Source organism: Pinus tabuliformis, chromosome 7, assembly GCF_031772625.1.
Source record: "Pinus tabuliformis cultivar Carrire ecotype Pingquan chromosome 7, CPIR1, whole genome shotgun sequence".
Classification (NCBI taxonomy): Eukaryota; Viridiplantae; Streptophyta; class Pinopsida; order Pinales; family Pinaceae; genus Pinus; species Pinus tabuliformis.
This window is the reverse complement of record NC_142293.1, coordinates 692,368,039-692,395,924: the sequence shown is the minus strand read 5'-3', so window position 1 is coordinate 692,395,924 and position 27,886 is coordinate 692,368,039. Positions and strand designations below refer to the sequence as shown.

Below are 27,886 nucleotides of genomic sequence, written 5' to 3'. Positions count from 1 at the left end.
AAGCATAGAACATACCCTAAAACTAACAAGCTTTCAGATCATGCTTCTCATCTTTGTCCTTCTTCCTGAGAGGACACTGTGTTGCGTAGTGACCAAGTTCACCACACCTGAAGCTTTTAATCTTCGAGATGTTGAAGTTTCTAAGTCTACCAGTTAAAAACCCTCCATGCACTTTACTGATTTATTCCTACCTACTTGTTTTGTTAATTAACAAGTTATTTACCATGTAAATACTGAAAATAAATACAAATGCATGCTCAACATATTACAGATCATTAACTGAAGGAAACAGAAACAAGCACACAAATGACAACATTATTTTTGGACTAATGTCCTTGGAAAAACCCAATGCGGAAAAACTAGTGCAGCTATCTGAGGGTTTTATTATTAAGCAGCTCTTTTCTTAGTACAATGGGTGCCAAACTGGCTAACCCAACAGAGATAAAAAATCTGACAACAATACATCTCTTCGGAAGCAGGTATTCGGAAAGCCTACTCCACGAAATCCCTCTCCAGCACAATTTGAAGCCCAGCGTCAGCCCTATCGGCCTCTGTGTCAGCCTGAAATCCTCTGCGTCAGCCTACTAAGGCTCTGCGTAACCTCTCTGGCTCTCTGCGTCACTCCTGCAGCCTCTGTGTGGATGACGCAGGCCCTTCTGGCTCTGCGCAGTCTCTGTTGCCTTTGCGTGGCTCCCTCTGGCTCTATGTCTGCCTCTCTCTGCTTCTGCGCTAATCTCTTGGCACTATCCCTGCGTCTCTGCATCATACTCACTACCCCTCGCTGCAACTGATCACTGATTCTATCTCTCTTAGCAAACCTTGCTCTAGAGAATAGAATGACTGATCACTCTGGTGTATTCTCCAAGTGACCCTCAAGCCTCCTCTTATACTTTTCTCATTGACATATCAACGGCCGAGATTAAGTCTCTAATCGACGGCTAAGATTAGATCTAGCTTGATCCATGTCTTTTGGACCATTCTAACACAGTTTTATATTAATTCACATTAATATTTTAATTTCCCTAAGTTTAGACTTAGGGACTCCATTAAAAATATTAATTATTTTAATATCTCTCAAATTGTTTAGAATCTGCCCAAACCCTTTCTAGGTATTGGAGATCTCATGTGCCCTAACCTCTCCACCAAATTTCGTGGCTAGAGCACATCCGATGCTACCCCAAATCAACACGAGACGTCTTTCTTCTTCCTCCACTGCCCCTTGGATGCGAGGGTTGAATTCTCTTCCTCCTCCTTGGGCTTCGACCCACTGCTACTGCTTCCGTCAAGTTTATATTTGACCAAGTCTCTCCTCAGCTCCTCTTGCTTAAGAGCTGCCCACATTCCTTCCCATTCCGGCAAGTTCTCCCTGCCCGATATGCTCTGGACAAATACCTGCCACTCTTCTGAAACTGAGTTGAGGGCTAGTCTTACCATCTCGGAAGACTGAGGTGTAGACCCCACAGCTGCTAGCTCATCTCGGGTCTCCTGAAGCTTTGCAAGGAATGAATCAATGCGTTCCCCCTTCTACATCTGCGTGGACCTCATCTTCTGCTCTAAGTACATCTTCCACTGCTCGGAAGATCCTTGATATAGCGTCAACAATGCATCCCACATCTCCTTGGCAGTCCCTCTGCCAGCAATGTGACAGACCACATGATCCTTCACTCTGTCGAGGATCATTCTCTTTGTCTTTTCCATCTCTCCCTTGTACTTTTTGAGCGGATCTGAATTTGTGGGTACAACTACCACACTGTCGACGTAGGTCTTGAGAAGATGTTCATCCAAAAGGCATGACATCCTTGCCTTCCAAATCACATAGTTCGATGCACCATCCAACCGATCCTGACCTCTCAACCCACTCGTTGTCATTTCTGCCACTCGAAAAATTCGAAAGACCTCCTCTCTCCTGCTGCTGCTCAATAAATGAGAATTTGAATTCCCTGGCTAGGAATTATCTCAGGAAGAAACTCCCTCAAGTGTCTTCTCTTTCTTCTGATGTCTTTCTGCCTAGCAATTGCTTGCAGAAAACTGCGTCACACCAGGAACCCCTCTTCGTTGAAGCTTTTGCTGCGCTGCTCCCTCTACCGCTGACAAATCTCGATCTGGAAATCCTACCTCTCTGTCGACTCACTCAAAGAGAGATTTACCACGAAAATCTTGCCCTCCTGGCCTGAACTGTGCACTCCCTCTAGGGATTTGATTTGTTGCCTATGCGGCACTTCGACTTCCCTTCTTCCTTCAGCATTGGGCTCTTCCAACGCTGCTCTCTTGTTTAACCTAGCTCTAATACCATGTGAAAATTTGGAAGCCCAAATTTCCACTGCAACAACTAATTACGTTTCTTCTATTTGTTAATTACTGAACAAAATTATTTATTGTTTCATATAGTAAACACCAAAACTAATACATTGCAGCCTTCACCATTTAAATAAAATGCGGAAACAAGAAACTGAAGAAGAAAAAAATACACAACACATCTACACAGTTATTTTTGGACAAATGTCCCCAGAAAAACCCAATGCAGGAAAATCGGTGTTGCAGCTCTGAGGGTTTTATTATTATGCAGTAGTAATTCTGAATACAATCTCTGGATGCCCTATCGGCTATCCAGTATAGGGAATATCACTGACAGAGAGATAAGTGAGATTACCTCACACTATCACTAGAAATCATGGCTGATCCAGCCACTGAATAGCCAGTCCCTGGCTACCTCTGTGCAGTCTCTACGCAATCCCTGCGTAGGCCCTGCGTCACAGCTACTGGGGTCTGCGTCACTCCTCCTGGCTCACTGATTCTCCTCTGAGAGTTCGACTTTTGCCCTCCCAGTCTCACACCCCAGCTTCTAGCTCTGGAAATCAATTCTCCAGCAAATTTACGGATCCCCTCTAGGCTTCTGCGTTGCCTCTGCGTGGCCCTGCGTCAACCTCTCTGGCTCTGCGCTGCCTCTCCTGGATCTCTCTCTGCCTTCTCTGCTGAGTATTCCCGGATCAGGAGAAATCTCCAACCAGAACTATCCCTGCCCCTCACTGCAAAAGATCACTTCGAATTCTCTTCCTGACAATTGTTGTGCTTCAGAAATTTGATCTTCTGATCTCAACTCGATGTGTTTTCCAAATGCCCATCAAGCCTCCTCTTATAATCCTTCTGTTGAGAACCAATGGCCCAGATTAGATTCTAATCAATGGCTCAGATCATTTTGGCTTGATCTTTGTCTTCTTCTAGAAGTTTCACCCACAGTTAGATTAATACCCTTTAATTATTTTAATTCCCTAAGTTTAGACTTAGGCCTCCATTAAAAATAATTAATTATTTTACTAAAACTGTCTCCGGATGGAATTTCCCAAAACGATTTATGTGTATTGGAGAATGCATGTGTCTAAGCCTCCCTGCAAATTTTGAGACTTGCACATCGAATGCTACCGAAAATCAACACTTGTCACCAAAAGTTAGTTATTTTGCACATTATTTTATTATAGGGGATAAAGTAGGCCTAATTAGCTAAATCGAACTCATTAGAAGTGTATAAATACAAGTGATGTGAATTCATGTTAGCATCATCACTTGGATTGGAATTGTATCTCTCTAGAGAACTTCGCTATCCTTTTTGGAGGACGAATTTGGGAGCATGGAATGAATTTTGATGTTTGGATTATTTTCTCTTGTCTTGGAGCTTCTTGATATGGTTGGATATACTCTTAATACATGTAAGTGCAATTTAATGTTATCTTATCTTTCTATTTTTGTCACATACATTGTTGTTGGGATTTCACTATACTAGGGCTAATTTACTGCATCCATTTATGCGAAGTTGTGCAAATTCGGTTTCTAAACAGTGATGCTTCATGTATGGACCATGTATTATGAATGAATGTTACTAGAGATGCTTCTTCATTAAAATTCATCTTGATAAGCCATCAATTTTGCAAAACAAAGTATAAAGCTATTTTTGTTGTTGCCCTAACGATATGCAAAGTTGTCTTTGAGGCCTCCTTGAGATAGAAAATTCAATATCCATAGTCACAATTACTCTTGTCTCCAAATCTCCCCAAAGGCTTAGGCACTGGTCCACCATAGATGTGATCACCTTAAACTTATTTTCCTTCTCTCACCTTTTCTTTTCTAGGTCTAGCCCTCTAGGAATCCTAGGGCATCATTTTTCTTGCAAACCACCCACTGAAAAAAATTGATTTCTTGGCATCTTTTGCACTGGGGTTTCTCCTAGGCACCCTCAAAGTTTGAAGCAATTCTGACGATCGGATTGTGAGATACCTCAAGCCCTAGCCTCAAGATCAATCTTGCCCTTGATTTCCTTAGGCTAAGGACCGCACTGGGATCCTCACATTGTCTTGCACTAAAAATTCTTCCTTTGATCCCTTTCTCCCTCTGAAAAAGGTCAAGTATATCCTCAGTGGCTAACCCCTCCCCCCTTGACCTAACCCCGGGTCCACTTGGTCCCGTGTGGTCCCATACGCTATTAAGAATAATCCTTCAAGGATCACTTGGAATCCAAGCTTTCACAAGAATTTCAAGGCTTAGGGACCTCCATTATAAGATACATACCCTAAACCTAAACCTTGAATTTCACCTTCAGCCCTTCCTTGAGAGCTTACAACCTTGCCTTCCCAAAGCAAGCAAGCCATATATTTGAGCCTCTCTTGTGAATAGGCTTCCAGGATCACCCTTCACCTTATCCTTGGTCCATCCATTTCGTGATCCTTATCATAATGGGTCTCCTCCCATCGATGAAAGCCCGTAAAGAGCAAAGAGCCTTAGCCGAGGTGACAGTGGGCTATTGCTCCATTGTTTCCCGTAGCCTAGTAGTAGTCCTTCAAGAATCCCCTTTTAGGACCCCTGCTAGTTTGAGCGGTAACAAGGCCCAGACCCCAAACCTCCCTTGAGAACGGGGTAAGGTATTTACTATTATTGTTGGAGTTGCTACAATTGGCATTAAAATCAATTTTATTGAATCTAGCTAAGTGTTAAATCCAAAACAAATCAACTTAGCATAATTTCCACAGTTTCTGGTTTCCCACAAGAGGATGGTAGCAAGCACGGAGTTTGGTTTTGTTGCTAATGCCATTTTCCCCTCTATTTTTGAAGAGTAATTGGATAATGGTGTTTGCATAAACCAATAGGAATGTAAAGCAAAATTTCTGAGTCTTAGAGATGTTGAATGAAGAAAAGTTAGAGCACATTTTTTTTTCCACTTGACCTCACTATAGTGATATTATTTGTTAATTTTGACCTGGCAATACATACCAACTATTTTTTACCAAACATTACTGTTTTATAGATAGATCCACTTTGTCTTCATATTAGTGGCTTGAAATTCGGAACACCAAAAGTTCAGTACCCCCTTGAAATGATCGGAACTTCATCTCGCATATCCATGCCTTAACATTAGTTTCTTGAAATTCAGAAGTCGAAAAAAATAGAATTTCAAAACTTCATTTCTTAGAGATGAGAAACAATCATATTGTAATGATATAACATATTCAATGCAACTAATAAATGAGACAAGAATGAACTGAACTCACTAATCTTGTCGTAAGGACAAACTGGAAGACAACGGCCACAGCCATAGCAACGTTCACTAATTACTCCCCCCTTAACATACGAAAACAGTCACCTTAGCCAGCAAACCACAATGTTAAATATGAAACAACTAAGATGGAACATTTGCCAGTTGAAATAAAAATCTATGCTAGTGCAGCTTCCAAGCTTTGAGAAACACCTGAAACTTAGCAAGAGATGCAGCATTATAAGGCACGTCACTGTGAACAGTTGCACTTCCAAATTTTATGGCATCAGCAGGACAAACTTTTTCACATGGTCTTGAACAATCCACTGGACAATCTTCTGGATTGAATTCTGTAAAGGGCAAAATTTGTAGTGATTTGAATTAAACATAAAAAACAGATGTAAAGCAAGAAGAGGAAGAAGGGAAACAATGGCATAAGGGAACAAAACTTTTCCGTCTGTAACTCTAGTTTTTCAAGAGGTATAAGCTTACAAACATCCTAAACAGGAGATCACTAGTAGAAAATCAAACAATAATCTAGTGACATGAGAGATTATAAATACTCAAAAAAATTGCATATAAAATAATCTGTGGGCCAAACCATAATTACAAAAATAATCTTACCATATAAATTGAACATAATTCTTAGTAAGTTCATCCGTCAAACTAGAAAGTTTGTGTCTAGTAATTATCCCTTCATAGGTCAGCTCAATATGCTGAAGTAGGTGCCACACGTAACTTGTACTACAGTGTATTAAGGTTGGCCCTATCCAAACTCTTATGCATCATAGTACTCTACTTATCTCGGCATTTTTTTCTTACAGATATGTCATTTTTTTATGCATGTAAGCCTGTCCCTTGCCATAATCAAGATGCATAATATCAATTCTATCATGCAATAATTCTTCCAATTATGGTCATATTATTCGCCTCGCCCCTAGGAGACTCATTTTCCTAAATGAGACCAAATTCTTCTGCCAAATTGCTAAGTACCAGTAAAAGCAAAATCTCAAACCACACCAAATCCAGGAAAAAGGACCAGTCATATAAAAGATGCATATAATATCTAAATTTTAAGGAAAAAATATATATTCATGTGCAACAATGTAAATCCAACCCAAAGACATTAAATATGCGAAGTTTTCTCATGTATATAGCATGTAAGGGTGAACATAGCAAAATCCAACCAAGTGTAATACATATTTGAACCTGTTACAGCAAAATCTAGCACCTAGTGCACAAAGCCTCACTATGTGACCTAGACAATGCGCAACAAAAGGGAGTATCACCACTGTCACCTCAACAAATACTCCCCTCTCTTTAGTAAAGGGCACAATCCAACACAAGGGAGACATCCCTACTAGGGCTTAGGGATCAGGTAAGCCAAGGATCTTAAGCTAAATGCCCCCCAAGGATCTTATCACCTTAGGAATGACCTATACTAGAATGTGACCTCCATTGCTCCCAGGATGAAGGCAAGTTGTATACTCAAGTGCCAAGATGTATAATTGCAATGGAGCGATGGGTGAAAGGATGGCAAGCTTGTGAAAGCGACGGGATACTAGAAGAGCACAGTCAAGGGGAAAGAGAAACACATTTAGACCAGAAACTTTAGATGGTTGACACTACATTCCTTTTGTTGACATAAGGTGGCAAAAAGGGATATAACACTTAAAACAAGGTGTTGGCCTCAAAAGGGATTGTGCCAGCCCTCCCAAAGAATCTCAAGTGATCTCCATCCTCATCTAGGCTCTGGAACAAGGCAATGCCCATCAAGTAGGTATAAGTCCAGCCTAGGGGCATCTTGGGCCCTCTGGGCACATCATCAATAAAGCTAATGTCCTGACTTCTCGGCTCAATGTTTTAGCATCTAGAGGTGTACAAGGGGCCATACAACCATATGGAGGCTCTTAAAGGGTCAACGCTCATCTCTAGAGGGGCAACATAGGGGCTGCAATGTCATGCTCTCAAAGTTGCGCAAGACATCCTCTTCATTATGCTGGAAATGAATCAAGCCATCCCTCACGAGACATCCAATGTACCTATGATGAACCACCTAAAACATACCCTCAAGATGAAGTGAGATCAATATCATTAGGGACAAAAACCATTGAAATATTATAGTGGACCATATTCAATGTTAGAGGCACAAAAATACTTCATACACCTTCAATTGTCTTTCTAGTTGATGATTTGTAAGCAAGTTACCACACTCGTGTTAGGGATGATTGTGAAGTTATCCCTATTAGGTGTTTCCAAGCCCCAAAGGGGGGAGACAGTTCCTAGGCAGTCCCGACTCCCAACTATCCATAGATGCATGTGATTAATGTGATCATGGAGTGGGAAATATTTCAAGGAAGATGCCACAACCATGGTACGCGCTGAAGGAGGTCCAACATCTTAAGTATAATAATAATAAGAGGGAGAAATCATGGAGGCATGAGTTATCCATTTCCTCAGCTTGCTTTTTCCACCCTGTTGACCACTACGTGTCAACTTCCCATAGCAAGTACACCCCCTCTTCTTCGCAAAAGGGATAGCGCTTGATTAACATGTCCGTGCCATTCGACAGTCATCGTCGACTTGATCATATTATGTTGTAAACCCAATCTGCATGTGTGAATTGTAAATAATCTTAGCAGATACGAGTCATGTATGTAAATTGCCTAGGTGGACCTAATTTTCTAGTGATAATCTACGTTCCGGAAGGTTTTTTGTCTCACCAATCCATGATCGGCAGAGTTTTCCTTCAGCCTAACCCCAAAGCCGGAATGGATTTTGTCATTAGAATCTTAGGAGAATCCTAGTGTGTTAATCTGCTAGATTATAGTTGTGTCGCAGAACTGGGTGGTTTATGAGGGTCTATGTCAAATGGGTTTTCCCCCTTGAGATGTAAAATTGTAAAAGTCATGATGTAAAGTGTCTTGAGGGTTAGAAAATGTTTTAATCCCCTCATAAGTCATAAGTCCTAGGTCCTAGGTGATTTTTCCAAAGGCTAAGTTCGAGGATCCATTTAAAAATAAATTAAAAATTAAAAATTAAAAAAATTGAAAAGATAAAAAACAATAAAAAAGGAATATATATATAAATATATATATATAATAATAATAACTTAAAAATAAAATAATAATATTTTTGAGTAAATAAATGCAGAATTTCAATTTTTTAATGCATTAAAAATTCGATGGATGAGATTAAGAGATATCTTGATCCTCATCAACGGTCGAGATCACTTTAACATGGATCACTCGAACTAGCCGTTGGGAATTTTTCCTTTAAATAGGGTGCTAGGGGTCATTTGAGAAGATTCGATCTGTGAGTCTTGTGCTGAAGAAAGCTCTCTTGTAAACTTTTTCTGGTGCTAATAAAGAAAGACTTTGGGGTTGAAATCTTGCTGGTGTTACTCTCCTGAAGTGTTGTGAGTTGTTTTATTTTCTGCATATCTTTTATTTCTCAGCCATTAGTGATAGCTTGGTGTAGAGTATTGTTGAACACAGGTATCTTGTTCACTTACTAGGGTTTGAATGGTAATAATATTTCTGAAATAATGGCAGGTATCTCCATTGTATCTGGAATCTAGTATTGTTTTTTCCCTCTTTATTGATGGTTGAAGTGAGTTGTGCAGGAAACCCTTATTGAGAAGATCAGTGGGCGTTTGGGGAAGTTCTCGGCTGAACCAGCCAACTCCCGCAAGCATTCTCTTGCAGAGCCCAGCCAGTTTCGATCCTAGGTTTATCATTTAAGTTTGTTTTTCTGAATTGCATGAGAGATTTATGAAGTTTTTCATAGTAAATCTGGAATTTTGATAATATCATTGTTGATTATTGATAAATCTGGCTGTTTAAGAGTCGAAAAGTTGTAATTACTGTAATTGTTTAGCTGATTTAGGGTTTTAGTTTCGTTTTCTGCACACATTATTTTTGGGTGTTTGTCTCTCCATTACAGGTTGCAGGGTTTTCTGAAGATTTCCGAGGATTTATCTAAGCTGTTTTTGTTGTCCAAGGGTTTGATCAGCCCCTTGCTATTGCATCAGGGCAATCTCTTGCAGGGGCACTATTTCTGCAATCCAGGGTTTTCAAATTTTATCTGAAGAAGAATCTGCAGGGATTTCATTTCCAGGAAAAATATTTCGAAATTTTTTCTTTAAAAGGAGGCTGTGTGGAGCTCCTAGATTGTTGCCAGGTTTCAGATTGCCATTTTCTCACTCCAATTCCCGCGTTGCAGCCATCAATCCATCTCCAAGCTCTGCCCAGAACCTTTATTCCTCACACTGTCCACAAAACCCACCGAATTCATCCACGCACTCCCTCACTCAGCTCCACCGCTACATACAACCTCAATATTTCTACGCAGTGCCATTCGCTCTATCCACGCAGCCTTATTCTTTGTTGTATCTTCCCATCACTCGGTCGAATTGTCTAAAATACTACCCCTCATCCGCCCTTTCAAACCTGCGTTCTGCAGATCCATCTCTGCAAGCCCAAGCTTCCACGCTGAGCATCATCACGCAGTAGATCCCGCCTGTCTACCTGCACAAAGAAACGCAATCCGTCGAGTTCCTCCTGCCCATCGAGCACGTCGGCCATCAACCTGCACACACCCACGCACAAAAAAAAAAGCGGTGAAACGAGACAGCGTAGGTGAAATTATACGATTTTTGTATGACGGGTTAGGTTTTCTTTTTTTTATTATGCGTAGGCAGTAAGGCGTAAGTGAAAATTCGATTTCAGGTTTTGAATTGTATTTAGTTAGTGATCATCTTTTGTTAAGTGTTTAACTTTTAGCATAGATCACGTTTTAATTTTTCTTTTGTTTATCTAGCGTATAGTTTAGTTTAGGATTAGTATTATTAGATTTTGATTTTTATCTTAGTTCAAAGTTTTGTTGATATTATTTAGGTTTTGATTTATTCCACGTTAGCTTTGATAAAAGAGTTTTAATTTTAAAATTTAGATTTATATTAGATTTTAATAATTTCAAGCTTTGTTTATTTTAGTTTAGTTTAGATTAGGACTTTAATTTGTTTTATTTTAACCTTTATAAATTAATTGATAAAAAAAATCAAAATCAAAAAATAAAAATCATAAAAAGTTGATATTTAGGCCTCTTTTCGAGTTTTTGTTTAAATTTATTTGATTTTAGGATTAAATTTTAATAATTTCAAGTTTCATTTAGTTAAGTTTAATTTAGAATAGTTTCAAGTTTTATTTATTTTAGTTTTATTAAGATTTTAGTTTTGTTTTATTCTTAGAAAATTAAAAATTAAAAATTAAAATATTTAAAAATTAAAAAATTAAAAAAAAAAAATTGAAAAAGCTTAATAAAAAATTGAAAATTTCATTTTTGGCGATTTTTGCAGTGTTTATGTTCCATTTCTCTATAGCTAAATGCACATAAATGTTTAGTTAAAGTTAGCTATGTGAGAGTGGTAACTGATGAGCATTTAAATTTTATGATCATTTAAAGCATTTAATTTTTCTTTAAGTTTAATTGCTGGATCACTGTTAAAGCATTGTGAATTTACTGGATATCTTGCATCACTCGGGTTATTTGATGATAAATGATTGCTCTACATGGTTTATATTTCTGCAACATTTAGTAAATAATCATTTAATCATTAACTCCATAAGGCACTGGTCTGTTAACTTAACAAAATCAATTTAGTGCTTGTTTCCTCGTGTCTCCCAACCCAACTGGTCCCCAGTTGGTCATTCATCATCCCATAGGGTCTACCCCCCTTAGCCGCGGGAGACAGGCTTAAACGGAGAGATCGGAGATCAGGGTGACAGCCCCCGGTCTGAGCGTTGTCGTGACAATCTATGCAACGACACACCCCTTTGGTGCACCTTTTACTTCAATGATTGTCTTTTCTTTCTTGCATAGCTTGGGTGACCAACTTGCTTTATGATTTTCCAATACCCCTTAAAAATGCCATAGTTTATCGCTCATTGAGGCTAGAGCATTCAAAAGCTCCTTTATTTAGATAGAGCATGAAATGATTAGGAACTAGGTGATGGCTAATGAGGGGAATAGAGATCATGATAGGCTTTTTCCCATGTGTTTATTATTCGTCCAGTGTAATGTTCCCTATAAATTGATGGGCAAATGGAGGATGAAGTAGCCTATCAATCCCCATAAGTTATAGTCTTGGATATAGGGGAAACCCCAAAACTTCCAATGTTTGGGCAATAGGGGGGCAAGTTCTGGAGAAGCTAGGTCAAAAAGCCCAAAGTTGGGGGTTTTCATGAATCCCTCTTAATTAATTAAGGAGAAAAATCCCCTCAAGAAAATCTATAAATACAAGAGGGTTAGAATCATTTGAGCATCATTGGATTGGGTCAATTTTATCTCTGTTTTTCTTTGAGCCTGAGGCTCTAAGGGTTTTAAGACCCCATTTCTCTTTGACTAGTTTCCGTGGAGATGATCCCACCCTACCTAGTCACCTTTTTTTGTTCTAGCAAACAAGGAAAATTATCGTTTTGAAGGACAACAAATCATGTTGGGAAGGTTGAGGCAAGATATCTGATTTTCTCCTGAGGCTAGTCGAATCTGTACTGAGGCAGAAGGTCGAATTATCCTGAGGCAAAGGTAACGAGTTTCTGAGGTAGATGGCATCCTGAGACCAAGATAAATCTGTGACAGACTAGCGAGAGTTTCTTGAGCATAGAGGAGGTTCCCTTGAGCTTATACGAAAGTTAAATTCAATCAAAAGCGAACCCTTCCTGAGGTCAGTTAAGGACGGATCAAAGCTTGTGATAGACGAACATTTTTTGAGACATTACAATAGCCCTGAGGCTAATTCAGAGGAGTTCAGGGAAATTTAGAAGCCAATTTAAGGTATATCCGGAAGCAGAGTTCGATCTAACCAACTCGTTGTGATCCTGAGTCAACTCGGATCCCGACTCTGAAGTTCTGTCCATCTTGGTCAATTCCCCGTAACAGAATTAGGGCTTCATCCTGAAGCCACTCAGATATCTCTTCTGATCAGAACCTACAAGGAATTGCAAGTTGTGGATCAGTATAATATATTTCAGGTCATTTGAATAATTGTTTGTTAGTCAAATTTTGTTGGATTTTGGAACTTAAACTGGAGTTGTTGCTAAATCCCTGGATTGATTGAATTATGATATTGTATTGAATGGAATATTGTTACATGTTGTTGGAAGAGTCGTACTGCAAATTGAAAATCATTTTGTTTATTCATGCATTGTATTACTTGAATGAATTAGTTTTACTAAACAAGCAAGGGAACCGTGTGAGAAACATTAGTTATTTAAGAAACCCTAGGGCAAAAATCTCCCTAAGATATTATAGTGGTGCCAGATTTGTGCGTCTTGCCAGCCTAAGGGATTGCAATGGAATCTAGTTGTTGACCAGCACAATTTCTCACCAAAGTGATGACTTATCCCAAGGCGGTCATGAAGGATTGGAAGGAATTTTGGTTTAATCCTATCATTGATCTTAATAAGTATCGGCCATAAAACACGTCTTTGAGGAGGAGAAGGTGCTCCAAAGTCAATGTACATGGCTATACACTCCTGTAAATAAAAGAGATCAATCTCTTGAACATGATGATAAGAACGAGTAGCAGGAAGCAGGCATAAGGAAATGGAATGATTTTTGGGCTTGTTGGCGGAAAAATAGATCAAGTGACACTGATGGTGAATCCAAGATAGAAAAAAAGTACAAGAGAGGCCACATATTTAGCAGAGGAGGAAATCGATAAGACAAAATCTACCTAGCAGGAGATGTAATCAGCGAGAAAAGAGATGGGTTTGGAATGGATGCTTAGGCCTTCAGAATGACTAACTTCTCTAAAACAGATACTAAAAGAGGAAGAACCTTCACAAGACATGTAGGAAGAGAAGCCCAAAATAAATCCAAAGAAATTGAATCCATTTCTCAAAGGCGGGGGTTCAGGTTACCCATAGGACAATGAAGATGAACCACAAAAGGCAAGACAAGAAAAGTTGTCACCACCACCTGATGTTGGTGATGGAGGTGCAAGTTGTTGGAGAAAGTAACTAGTTTCGGTCTTCATAATTTGTACCACTATGTATTCTATGTAAAAAAAGCAAAAGAAAAGAAAAAGAAAGTTTATTATTATTTTTCTAGACAAGCATGTTCTTCATCCTTTTAGGTTTTTGAGTCAAAGTCCTATTTGGACCGAATGTAAAAAAAAAAGAGAAAGAATATCTTAATTATGTAATTTTGGGATAGAAACCCCTCTAGATGCCAAGTCGACCTACATGTCAAGTCGGCCTTGCCCCAAAGGACATGTCTATTCGCACCCCTCTAAACCATATAAATAGAGGGAAGATGGAGCTCATTTGGATACACACACATGGATGGTTTTGGTCTGAAATATCGCAGAAATGGCAGAGAAGAAGTGGAGAGCCAAAATCTGAAATAGAGGATATCTTCTTGCACAAGATTTGTCTTGGTTCATCTCTTGTTGTTGGTCTCTTGCTAATGAATCTGCTAGAAGGAAGGAAGATTTGACTTGGCATCTACAGGTGGAAGTTTATGTGGCTATGGGTCTTGGATATCTCATTTGATCTGATTCTATAAGAAGAGAATTTTTTGGGTTTTCCCCTTGGAGGGGTTCTTCCCTAGCTTCGAGCCTATATCTTGTGTTCTATTGTTTTGTGTAATCTTCATGTTTTATGATAATTGCTTGATGAAGAAAGAAAACATAATAATAAGAATGTTAACCGTCTCACAAGTAATTATCATGTAATCGAAATCTAATGATAAGATGTAAAACCTCCCGATTTCGAACACAAGTTGGCGATTGAAAGCTTTGAAGCGAGCATAAGAACAGACAGCTCGAGAAGGTTGGAAGCTTGATAAGGTAGTCCAAGAGCGATGGGCTTCAGTGGCACAAATGATTGCATCTGTATCAACTACTAGAGCAACTTTTGGTCGTGCTCATTTGCATGCAATCAGAGACAGGAAAAGAGAACAGAAAGGTGAACATGGAAATGGAGGCCATGAAGGTACTTATAATGAAATACACAAGGATGATCAAAGGAGAAGGGATAACAACAGAGATTATTTGAGGGATGTTTATGTTCGTGAATCATACACGAAAGCACCTAAAATAAATGAATCCTTATCTTGGAGAAACAAGAAGAAAGGTAATGTTGTCCGTCCAAAAGATGTAGAGATTATCCAAACAGCAATATCTTGCCTAAATAAATTTTCAAATGATGGCATTTTTCTTGAGAATATGAATAAACTGCAAAACAAAGACCGTGATATTTCCTCAACAGCAGTAGGTTTTGAGATGGAAAGAGGCTCTAGTGAAAGAGAAGGCTACAGTGATTGTTCATAGTCAGTCGATGCCAAGGATGAAAGGCCTATACCAAATCCTCCTTCTTAGCATGATGCTAGAACACATGATTCGTATAAAGATGGGGTGAGTGTTGTTTATCGTGCATCAAATGTACACGGCTTGACCGCGAATCAATTGGCAGCAAAGGAAATGCAATTACAGTTGAAGGGAATGTTGGAAAATGTAACTAGGTTCGGTCTTCATTATTGTACTTGAGTCAAAATGTAATTTATTTGTCAAAAGAAAGTGAAAAGAATTTTATTATTAAATTGAATTGACTTATTAAAGCATGGGTTTCATGCTTGGGTCAATTATAGGTTAAGCCTCCATTGATGCTTTAGGTTATTGTCAAAGTCATTTATTGTTTGACTCCTCCATCAAGCCATTTACTCATCAAAGATAGACTCTTCAAAGTCGGCCTCAAAAGAATTATTATCAAAAGAACTCATGTCGTCTCAATTCAAAGACACATCTCTTCATGATACATGTCAGCTCATTTAGGACGGACGAACCACTATATATACCAGAATGGGATCTTCGCATTACATCAACTTAGAGCTCGCAATTTCAGAGATAAATTTCGGTGATCACAGAAAGGAAGTTTTGGTGCATCTCAGAAGAAGTTTTTGGTACCATCTCCGAGAAAATTTCGGTGTTGTTTACAGTGAGAAGTTCAGATCTCAATGAGGCATACTCTCGGTGCTATCACAGTTAGGGAATGCAGATTGGGGTTCAGTCTACCACAGTTTGATGCTCCCACATACTACAGTCTCAGTGCCAATATTGTCTTGATATAACTACAGTATGGTGGGCTTGGTGCCCTCACAGAAATGAAGTCTCTCATTGCTATTACAATGATATGACCTCAGAGATATTGCAGTGAAGATGTCTCAGTGAAAACTCAATGGCAAGTATTCAATGCTAACACAGTGAAAGGAAGAAGGGTGACTTGATGGAGGTAGTCTCAAGTCTAGATTGTAAGGGTCTTGGTCGTCTCATCTTTTGAATCTATTGAAGGAAGAATTTGTGACTGGGTTTTCCCCTCGAGGGGGGTTTTTCCCTAACAGCGTGCCTATATCTTGTGTTCTCTTCTTTTGTTGTTTGGAATTAATCTTGATGATAAGAAAAGATAATTAAGAAATCTAATACTAATAATGAAAACATCACAAATTAATGTCATAATAAGGGAAATCATTTTAACTGTCAACTCCTTGGATTTCCCAACATGGTATCAAGGTTATGGTCTAAGTCAAAGGCAGTTTAAAGAACACGTATACATCCTTGAAGCATTATCAGTTCTGTCAAGGTGACGACACAGTAATATTTCAGTGCTGCCACAAAGAGAAACTTTCAGTACTTCTACAATGAGATAATTCAGTCTTTTGAAATAATAGGTTCTAACAGAGTCTCTGTATTTCATTGATGGCACAGTCTCTACATCTCGATAAAGGCACAGTTTGATATTTTTTGAAGGGATTGTATTAGTATTTCGGTGGAGACACAATATTTCAGCACAGTATTGTCTAAATAGGCACAGTATTTCGGTGATGGCACAAGGCACAATCTCAACACTTCTTTAAGGCATTAACATTTTGGATATAATTTCGTTATATATAACATAAATGACTTCGATGCTATGTTCAATACTCCCACGTTTCTATGACACCACTATAACACAGTCTAGATGCAATCTCTGTTTTGGATCAACTCCAGTGACAAGTTCAATATGAAGTTTGGTATTAGTCACAGTCATGTCACAAAAGAAAAATCAATGCTACGGTCATTGATACGTGCAAGGCCGAAACAAGTACATTCCTCCACTCGTTGAAGAAACAATGGGCTGAGTTATCAAAAGTCTAAGAGTCGACTCAACATAGTCTGAGTTCATAGAAGCCCTAACCAAACAACACTTGTCATGCATATATGAAACTGAAGGCAACAAAAGGAGGATTTGCTAAAAGCATTCCAAAGTCTGGCCTATGGAAAAAGAAATCAAGTAAGTACTGTCAAGATGCTCTTCCATCAAGCTATTAAATCAAAGGTATGTAAACACAAGGTATGTATATTTATAAGCTTTTAGATTTCTATTATCTCTAATGGTTCATATAATACTTGTTTATAACTAGTCTAGGATTAGGAGTGTACTCTCTAGATAACATGTTAGAACCCTAATCCTCTCCCTCTAGAGTTTACATGTAATCTAGGATGTCAAGTAAAAAGTTCCTATTATTGATTGAAAGAATGAACAACTTATTATAGGATTTCATCCTCCACAATTATGTAGAAGATCTAACTTAAGAAATCAATTAAATCATGTCCTTGGTATCACATGTTCTACTTGAAAGTATGCATTACAGGTATAGAAGATCATGGCTTACACTTCCTATAAGGTTTGTCAAGAAACATCTCCAGGTATGTCTTAGACTATAAAATTCTCTTTATCTTATTTTGAAGTTTGCATTACATTACTAACATCATTATGTCTAGCTATCTTGAATCACAAAGATTCTTGTTTTGGGTGATTCATCACTTGATAAATCTACCCCACTCCTATTCTTCACTGATTTTATAGAACCCTAGACAAGTTCTCTGGAAAACCCTAACCTAAGGGTATGCTAATGTTAATGTCTGAAACCCTAAAACTGCTTAGGGATATTGAAATGTTATTTGAAGTTTTGTTAATGATGTCATGTTTGGGGTTTTGGTATGATCATGAAAACCCTAACTTGTTAGGGTTGAATGATGTTTGTCTGAGATCCCGAACCTTTGAAATTTTGGAATAGTAGGGTTTGCTTTGCTATGTTATGAAACCCTAGATATTTAGGGTTTGGTTGGGTCTATGAGAAAAACCCTTATTATGTATTTAGAGTCCTAGGAATGAAACCCTATGTATGTGTCTATTTGGTTGAAACCCTAGACTGTTCTAGGTCAGGATATGTCTAAACTCTAACATATTAAATTTGCCTGACATATGATGTGTTGATGAATTCCTAGATATATGTGTTGACCTAAGTGTTAATGATCATGAGTCCTAGGGTTTGGAAAAAAGCCCTAGTCAAAGTTTGATGGTCTAGGATGATGTTTGAAAAATGCAGGGACTTGTAGCTAAACCCTAGTAGTAGTTAAATTTTCTAAGTATGTAGACAATCTGTGAATCTACATAGTGATTGTTGAGATTGTGTAAATGAGAAAAATCTAGGGTGAATATCAAACCCTAGTAGATGTTAGTCATGATGTTGATTAAGTTGTGTTTGTTTTTTATTATTGAAGCTCATGTATGAAATCTAGGATATGTATGGATTCTTAGTGAGGAGCCTAACATATGTATTCTGAAAGTTGTTAGATTCATTGATTTGATTTGTTTCTAGGGTTTTTGTTAAAATTGGCAACTAGGGCCAAACTCTATGTGGGTATACTTGTTCATGGCAGCTGATATTTTTCTTGGATACCTCTCTTCGAGAGGTGTAGGATTGATCTAAAGATCATCCGATTCCGACATGTATTCATTGAGATATGAATTTATTTGTGCTATGGGACTATTCGTCAAGGTCGGTCAGCAACCAAATTGCCCACACTTGTGCTCAACATTTTAGTATAAAAAGAGGTGGCTTGCTAGTCATTTGCACACACACTCTTCTTGTGATCTCTTCCTCTCCACTTGTTTGTTGGAATTTCTAAGTCTAACTGTTAGAAACCCTTCATGTACTTTTCTGATTTATTTCTACCTACTCGTTCTGATTAATTAACAAGTTATTTACCATGTAAATACTAAAAATAAATACAAGTACATGCTCAACACATTACAGATCATCAACTGAAGGAAACAAAACAAGCACACGAGTGACACCGTTGTTTTTGGACCAATGTTCCTGGAAAAACCCAATGTGGGAAAATCGGTGCAGCTATCTGAGGGTTTTATTATTATGCAGTTTCTAAATACAATCTGGGTGCCAAAACCGGCTCACCCAACAAAGAATAATCTCGACAATAGTACCTCTCTACTCGAAAGCAGATATTCCGGCTGAAACCCCGGATAAACACTCCGACAGCTCCCAGCTCCAATCTGCCCCACAAAAACCCCAGCGTCAGCCTCTAGGGATTGTGTCAGCCCTTTCTAGCCCATCGTCTACCCAACGTCACTCTGGCTTGCCCTGCGTCAGCCCTCAGAGCCTCTGCGTCACCCACGCTGGCTCTCTGAGGCATTGCGCAGCTCCTGGTTGCCTCTGCATGAGCCCTGGCTGCCTCTACGTAAACCTCTGGCTGGCTCTGCGTCCCTCTCTCCCGAGTCCCGGCTTCTGCGTTGATCCTCCTGGTACTATCTTTGCCTCTCTGCTTCTGTATTCACTGCCCCTCAGTTGCAACTTTGATCACTCTTTCGACTTCCTCAGCAAACCCTACCCCAGAAAATCGAAATCTTGATCAACTCGGTGTGTTCTCCAAGTGACCCTCAAGCCTCCTCTTATACTTTTCTCGTTGACAATTCAACGGCCGAGATTAAGTCCCTAATCAACGGCTAAGATTAATTCTGGCTTGATCCATGACTTTTGGATCCTTCTAACACAGTTTTATATTAATTCACATTAACATTTTATTTTCCCTATGTTTAGACTTAGGGACTCCATTAAAAATATTAATTATTTTAATATCTCCCAAACTGTTTAGAATCTACCCAAACCATTTCTGGGTATTGGAGATCTCATGTGCCTTAGCCTCTCCACCAAGTTTCAAGGCTAGAGCACATCCAATGCTACCCCAAATCAACACTCCCTCTTAGCGAGGACTATGCTCTAGTAATACTCCTAACTGAGCATCACCCTAATCATCTGGCATCGGTCCTTATGCTGATGCTAGGCCTACTGCCCAACATCCTCTGAAGTTGTTGCATCATGTACTGCTACCCATGGCCCTGCCACTGCCACTGTTGCATCTGTACAACAACTCCCTCTACATCCGTGTTGCTACCCATGGCTTTGCCACTGCCACTGCTGCATCTGCACTGCAATCCCTCTCATCATGTTGCATCATGCTGCCTATAGCACTGCCACTGATAACAACTGCTCTGCAACTCAGTTACTGAGAAGTAAGTAACTGATCTCCCAACTCTGACATCTCTGTCAGGCTAGAGAAGCCCTCGATGTTGAAACTCCCTTTGTCGCTGACAAGTGCTCCCTCTCTGACCTCTGCGCTACTGCCACAACTCTGTGCATCTCGCACTGCTGCCTCACGCTGTCCTGGGACTCCTGCACTGTAGCTCCCTCTCTCGCTTCATCCGCATCCGTCTCTACCGACATCCGCCAGTCCTGCTACTCCTCTTCGAGGCCCCCGTAGCAAGGTATAATCCAAGAGGTTGGGTACCTCGAGGATCCTGCCCCTCATCGCCAGTAGTCCGTCTGACTACAACTTGATGTCTCTCCACTTCCGCTCAAGTGACCTGTGAGCACTCATGGCACAGTCATCATTTGTCTCCAATTCCTTCTCTGCCCTTGCTGGCGCAACCTTGGTCTCGGAAGCCTCTCCTTTATTCTTCTTCCTCGGACACTGGCTCGCCTAGTGATCCAGTTCCCCACAGTTGAAGCTTTTGACCTTGGAGAGGTCCTTCTTCTTCCGTTTCTCCTGCTTTCCCTCAGATGCTAGGGCAACATCCTCCTCCTCCTCCTTCTTGCTGCTACTTCCCGCCTTGCTTAGCCTTCTGATCTCTTCTTGGCGAAGAGCCGCCCACATTTCCTCCCAATCTGGAAGGGTCGCCCTGCCTAGTATACTCTGGACAAACACCTCCCAGTCTTCTGAGACTGCGTTCAGGGTTGTTCTCACCATCAATTCTTGATCTGGCATGGCCCCTATGGAAGTCAGCTGATCCCGGATCTCCTTCAATCGACCGAGGAAGGTGTCGATCTGTTCTCCCTTCTGCATCTGGTATGTCCGCAACTGATTTTCTAGTAGCATCTTCCTTTGCACGGAAGTATGTTGATACAACTTCTTTAGGGCCTCCCACATCTCATTTGTCATATTCTTCTCAGCAATGTGTGGTACTACATGGTCCTTGACCCCATCAAGGATGATGCTCTTGGCCCTCGCCATTGCGTCCTCATACTTGTCGTTATCAGTTGGGTGAATTGGGACCGCTATTGTCCTCAAGGTGAATTGCTTGAGACGGTTCCTGTCTAGAACGGATAAGATTTTGGCCTTCCAGACTACAAAGTTTGAGGCTCCGTCCAGTCTGTCCTGGTCTCTTACCCCGTTCACTACCATCTCGCTGCTCCTCTACTTCCCTTCTGGAAGTTCTCAGTGTGACTCCCTCTGAGCCTTGATTTCCCTCCTGGAAACCCCTCTGCCAATGTCGAGATGGCCCCACTCCGATCCTTAGTGCAGTTGCACCACTAATCCAGATTTCTTGGCTAGAAATCCTCGGTAGCAACTCCCTCCTCCTTGGTCTTGCCCTGTTAGGTACTGTTCTGACTACAGTACCCCACCAGCTTCACTCTGCAACTTACCCACAGCGTCCTTAGCTCCAGCAAACTGAAGGTTAGAACTTCTAGGCTTTGCGCAATCCCGACACCAGCAAAAATTTGCACCTCCTGGCCACGGGCGTCAATCCTTTCTGACTGAGAAATATGACTGGGCACTGCATAGGTCGAGTCTGCTCCCCTCTGCCACTGCGTTGATCCTCTTCCTGGCTCAAACTTGATGACACAGGCACTACATCACCCCTTCCTTGCTGCTTCTCTACTAGGAACAATGATCCAGGTGGATATTGGTGGCCACCTGCCAAGTCCACTTGGACCCCTACCATTGTTTGTTTCAGCTTTTCAGTTTCCTTAATTGTAGCACAGTTTACTATTTTTAGCATTTTTTGGTCCTGAACTTCCAGAGCCGTTTTGAGGCCCTAAACGAAGCTTTTTGGGAAAACTAGGAGCAACATGGGTCTATGGACGGATGTTGTTCTTCCCAAAGTTGTAGTTCTCGGATAGATCTTTCTAACGAGATATTGTGCGCGTCAAACAGAGATCGCATGCCAAAGTTATGACCCTAGGAAGTTGATATACCAATTTACCCAAACGGGACCCACAGTTTGGCGTTTCATCTTCTAGGGTTAGGTTTTTGGATGTTTAGGGTTTTCCATTGTTTCTCAACAATAAACAGGCCTTCGAGCCTCATTGTAACACAGTTCAGAGGCATGTAGCCACAACATCTCTTCTCAAAGATAAGCTACCATCGCCCTAGCTAGTTTATTTCCATTGTTGTTTGTAAGCATATTTCAGTATTTTACATTAATGAAATGAAGTATTGTTTCCGCTGCATCTCTGGGTTTATGGTCATCTCTGTAATTTGTTGCGTTCCTGTTTAAATCCAGATCAGTGGTATCAGAGCAATCTGCTTTTTTCTATGTTTTTCTTTGCATGTTCCCAACGAGGTCGAGATATAAGGAGTTAGGGCTTGAATTGGTCAAACCTTTGCAAGACCAGCCTCGCAAACCCTGACGGCCTCCCATGGAGGATGAAAAGAAAGACGAGGGGGGCGGAGATCCTATCAAAATCTTGCTCGAAGAATCCCTCGAGCGACAAAGGAACGAGATAATGGACAGCTTTGCCCAGATCCTTCAGCGGCTACCTAGGGGCAACGCATCAACTTCCAACAGCTACTCTGGAAACGCCACACCGTTTAAGGTACAAGTTAATTTTGAAATCCCCATATTCGAGGGTCAGATAAACGCAAATGCCGTCGATAAATGGTTAAATCTGCTAAAGGGTTATTTTTCTGTTCATGATTTTTCCAGTCGGGAAAAGATTATTTTCGCTCTTCTCAAAGCAGCCCCCCACGTCAAGGACTGGTGGGAAACCTACTACGAGCAGAAGGATGAAAGTACAGGCTCACTATTTTCAGCCGCACCCACTTGGGATTCATTCCGAGATGCCATCAAGGAGCAGTACTACCCTGTCAGAAGCTATGAGGATCAATACATAAAGTGGACCACGCTGCGGCAGGGAAGGGACCAAGACGTGCCGGAGTTTACCAATATTTTCCATACCCTTCGCACAAAGTTGGGTATCAAGGATTCGAAGCAGCATTTGGTACTCAAATACCGCGGTTGCCTGCACAAGTACATCCAGGAAGAAATAGAATTCCTGAACATCCCCTCGCTCGGCACGGCATACCGATATGCCGTCAAGGTCGAGCAAAAGTTTAAACAGAAGAAGCGAGACTTTGGATCTGCGAATCCGAAGCAAGGGAAAGGTTCCCCCAAACCGCAGAACAAAGGACAAAGCCAAGGCGGGGCGACCCAAGACAACCCGCCAAAGCTGTAAGCAAAGAACAACGCCGTGAAGCCGAAAAAGGACACAGGAAAGTGGTGTGAGTTCCATAAGAGCTCCACTCACAACACAAGTGAGTGTCGGGCCAAGCAGTCACTGGTGGCCGAGCTAAAGGTTTCAGAATCAGATGCATGTTCCGACTCTGAGTCAGAACCCGACAAGGGGAATGACAAAGGGAAGCAGATTATCGATGCAGAGCCCAACGCCACCGTTGCCACCATGAAGATCCAGAAGGAGGAACCCGAAGATCCAGAGGAGGAGGAGCGTCTCTTCCACTCCCAAATGTGGGTAAAGGGCTCCCCGCTACAGTTCATTGTCGACAGCAGGAGCCAAAAGAACCTCATTTCCGCAGAGGTCGCAAAGCGGCTAGGCTTACCGACCACAGCACATACACAACCGTACACCATCGGGTGGCTTCACCAAGGACGGGATCTTCGCATGAGCCAGCAGTGTCGCCTTCCATACAACATCAAGCCCTTCACGGATGAGGTATTGTGTGACATTGCTCCCCTTGAAATTTGTGATGTATTATTAGGACAACCATACTTGTGGAAGCGACATGCTATGTATGAATCAAGGCCCCGTGCTGTTATCGTTACTTTGGAAAATAAGTTGTACAGGATACCGGAGGTAGCGCGGCCTACCACCATCTCTTTGATTACTGCAAAACAATGCAATAAGCTTGTTTCCAAAACGAGGAAATTTGTTTTCATGATGATACGCCCTCAAAGAAAGAAGAAAAAGGTGGCCACGACCTCCAGACAGGGCCCCTCCGCACGACAACTACAGATGGACAAGGTCGTGGAGGAGTACGAGGACATCTTCACCTCCCCCGCAGGGGTTCCTCTACACTGTCAGGTCAAGCACTCCATCGATCTGACCCCAGGTGCACCGCTGCCTAATGGACCAATCTATCGGCGCTCCGTTCTAGAGAACGATGAAATCAAGAGGCAGATTTAGGAGCTGCTGCAGAAAGGTCACATTCGTCCAAGTTCATCGCCCTGTAGGAGCCCGATCATGTTGGTACAGAATAAGGATGGGACTTGGAGACTCTGTATTCACTATCGGGAGCTGAACAAGATCAATGTCCGTAATAGGTACTCGATCCCACAGATTGATGACCTCCTGGACCAACTGAAGGGGGCGAAATATTTAAGCAAGATTGATTTGAAGTCAGAATATCACCAGGTACCAATCGAACCCTCCAATGTGTGGAAGACTGCCTTCAAAGCGAAGGAGGGCCTTTTCGAATGGTTGGTTATGCCTTTCGGATTGACAAATGCTCCTGCAACCTTCATGAGGCTAATGGATGACATCTTGCAACCATTCACAAACTCATTTGTAGTGGTATACTTGAATGACATCTTGATCTTCAGCCAGAGTTGGGAGGAGCACCTCCACCACATCCGACAGGTTCTCCAAACACTGCGGCAACACAAGTTATGTGCCAATTTGGAGAAATGCACTTTTGGCATGACCAAGGTTCAGTATCTGGGATACATTATTGATGAACAGGGGGTGCATGTGGATTTAGCCAAGATCCAAGTCATTCGAGATTGGCCATCTCCAACCACTCTGACAGAGCTCCGCAGCTTTCTAGGTCTTGCCAACTTCTACCGCAGGTTCGTGTTGGGATTTTCTCATATCACTTGGCTCTTGAGTCAAGTCACCAAGGGAGGAGCGAAAGCAAAATTATTTTGGTCTGAATCTCAACAGAAGGCATTCACAGAGTTGAAAGATTGCCTCTGCACGGCACCAATGCTCACATTAGCAGACTTGCAACAACCATTTGAGGTCGAGACAGATGCCTTTGACTATGCTATTGGGGCAGTCCTTATTCAACACGGGCATCCAGTGGCATCTCACAGTTAGACACATTCATGCACAGTCCGGAAGTATCCCACTTATGACAAAGAGATGTATTCCATTGTGCAAGCCTGCCGACAATGGAAGCATTACATTTTGGGGAAGGAAACAGTCATCCACACAGACCACCGACCCCTGCGGTACAGACCCAAGGGAAATTGCAGAATGATTGCCATCAGAAGTGGTCCACATACCTGCAACAGTTCCATTTGAATATAATGTTGCAGATTGCCTCAGTTGACCATCGATCATGGTGTTAACCACTGTGCTCAACTCTTGTGGGCACGAGACTTCTAATTGGCCACTTCTCTACAAAAGCGACCCAAAATTCAGCCACACATACCAGACACTCTTGGAGGGTCAGCATGTTCCAGATTTTCACCTCCAGGATGCCCTGTTATGCCACCTGGGTCACCTTTGTGTTCCTTCAAGCGAACGTGCCAAGATGATTTGGAAAGCACACTACAGTCGGGCTGCTGGACATTTCGGGGTTGAGAAAACAGTGGCAGTACTGCAAAAGTATTTCTATTGGCCAAATCTTCGACATGATGTCGAAAAGTACATCAGATCATGCACTGCCTGTGCCATTGCCAAACCGACCATCAAGAAACAAGGCCTTTATACCTCGCTGCCTACCCCTAGTCGACCTTGGGAATCCATCTCCATGGATTACATGCCAGGCCTTCCTTCCACTAAGCATGGAAATGACTTTGTTTTTGTGGTCGTCGACAGGTTCTCAAAGATGGCCATTATGGTTGCCTGCAAGAAAAATATCACAGCAAAATCCACTGCTAAACTCTTCTTCGAACGAGTGTGGGTACACTTTGGGATCCCACAATCTATCATCTCAGATCGGAATAGCAAGTTCCTCAGTACATTTTGGTCCAGTCTCTGGTCGATGCTCGACACCAAACTCACTAAGTCCACAGCCTTCCATCCTCAAACTGATGGCCACACAGAGGTTGTCAACAGGATGATCGTACACATTATGTGTGTGTACAACTCAAAGCATCCACGCACATGGGATGAGAGCCTCCCATATGTTCAGCACAGCTACAACCGGGCTCTCCACAGCTCGACTGGCCACAGCCCTTTTTAGGTGGGCTTAGGATTCCAGCCATTATGTCCCATTGATGTGGCCATGCCATTTGCAGCTACTCACGCAGATTCGGCTCATGTCCAGTCCGAAATAGATAAGGCAAACAGCTTCATTGAACACATCCAACATATTCGCCAGCAGGTCCATGACATTCTGGAGAAATCAAATGCCAAGTACAAGCAGCGACATGATCAACATCGGGTGCCACACAAGTTTCAGGTGGGCAACAAAGTTTGGTTGCATTTGCAAAAGGAACACCTTACCGGAGCCTATCGGAAACTCAAACCACTCCGATATGGTCCTTACACCATTACCAAGGCTGTGGGAGACAATGCATTTGAGCTCAGCATTCCCCCATTCCTTGGCCTGCACCCAGTGTTCAATGTGGACCGTCTTCGACCATACTTTCCACCATTACTAGACACATCCGACATTGCAGAACAGCTCACACCCACAGAGTTAAATCTAGATTGCATGGAACAAGCTGCAACTGATCAGATCATGGACACACAAATCAAGCACACTCACCAGCAGAATATCCAACTATATCGAGTTGTCAAAGCAGGCCAACTCCTTCACCAGGGACCAAGTTCAGCAGAAGTTTCCTCATCTCATGGAGGAACTCAACGCAATGGGGACCATTGCTTCCTAAGGGGGGAGGAATGATCCAGGTGGATATTGGTGGCCACCTGCCAAGTCCACTTAGACCCCCACCATTGTTTGTTTCAGCTTTTCAGTTTCCTTAATTGTAGCATAATTTACTATTTTTAGCAGTTTTTTAGGTCCTAAACTTCTGGAGCCGTTTTGAGGCCCTAAACAATGTTTTTTGGGAAAACTGGGAGTAGCATGGACCCATGCTGCTCTTCCCAAAGTTGTAGTTCTCGGATAGATCTTTCTAACGAGATATTGTGCGTGTCAAACGGAGATCGTATGCCAAAGTTACGACCCTGGGAAGTTGATGTACCAATTTACCCAAACGAGGCCCGCAGTTTGGCGTTTCATCTGCTAGGGTTAGGTTTTTGGATGTTTAGGGTTTTCCATTGTTTCTCAACAATAAATAGGCCTTCGAGCCTCATTGTAACACAGTTCAGAGGCATGTAGCCGACACATCTCTTCTCAGAGATAAGCTATCATCGCCCTAGCTGGTTTATTTCCATTGTTGTTTGTAAGCATATTTCAGTATTTTACATTAATGAAATGAAGTATTATTTCCGTTGCATCTTTGTGTTTATGGTTATCTCTGTAATTTGTTGCATTCCTGTTTAAATCCAGATCAAACAGCTTTTGTCACTCGGGACAGTTGCTTTTTGTTGTTGTTGCTCTACTCGGCTGATGTCCCCAGTTCTCCTATGATCTGCAACCACGCTCTGATACCATGTTGGAATTTCTAAGTCTAACTGTTAGAAACCCTTCATGTACTTTTCAAATTTATTTCTGCCTACTTGTTTTGATTAATTAACAAGTTATTTACCATGTAAATACTGAAAATAAATACATGTACATTCTCAACACATTACAGATCATCAACTGAAGGAAACAAAACAAGCACACAAGTGACACCGTTGTTTTTGGACCAATGTCCCCAGAAAAACCCAATGCGGGAAAACCAGTGCAACTATCTGAGGGTTTTATTATTATGCAGTTTCTAAATACAATCTGGGTGCCAAAACTGGCTCACCCAACAAAGAATAATCTCGGCAGTAGTACCTCTCTACTCGGAAGCAGATATTCTGGCTGAAACCCCGGATAAACAC

General features: G+C 41.4%; 1 protein-coding gene across 6 annotated transcripts in view; it reads right to left on the bottom strand.

The window, feature by feature from the left end:
- The window catches only part of LOC149249383 (uncharacterized), a 309,848-nt gene that overhangs the window by 246,305 nt on the left and 35,657 nt on the right, over positions 1 to 27,886 (bottom strand). For 5 of the 6 annotated variants that reach the window (XM_089456235.1, XM_089456234.1, XM_089456232.1 and 2 more), the window contains 2 exons: positions 5,735 to 5,871; positions 5,538 to 5,607 (listed from right to left, as the gene is read on the bottom strand). The exons of the other annotated variant lie outside the window; for it this stretch is intronic. In XM_089456235.1, the coding sequence (XP_089312361.1) occupies positions 5,538 to 5,607; positions 5,735 to 5,871 (207 nt within the window). The remainder of the gene's footprint in view (positions 1 to 5,537; positions 5,608 to 5,734; positions 5,872 to 27,886) is intronic. 6 annotated transcript variants of the gene reach the window in all.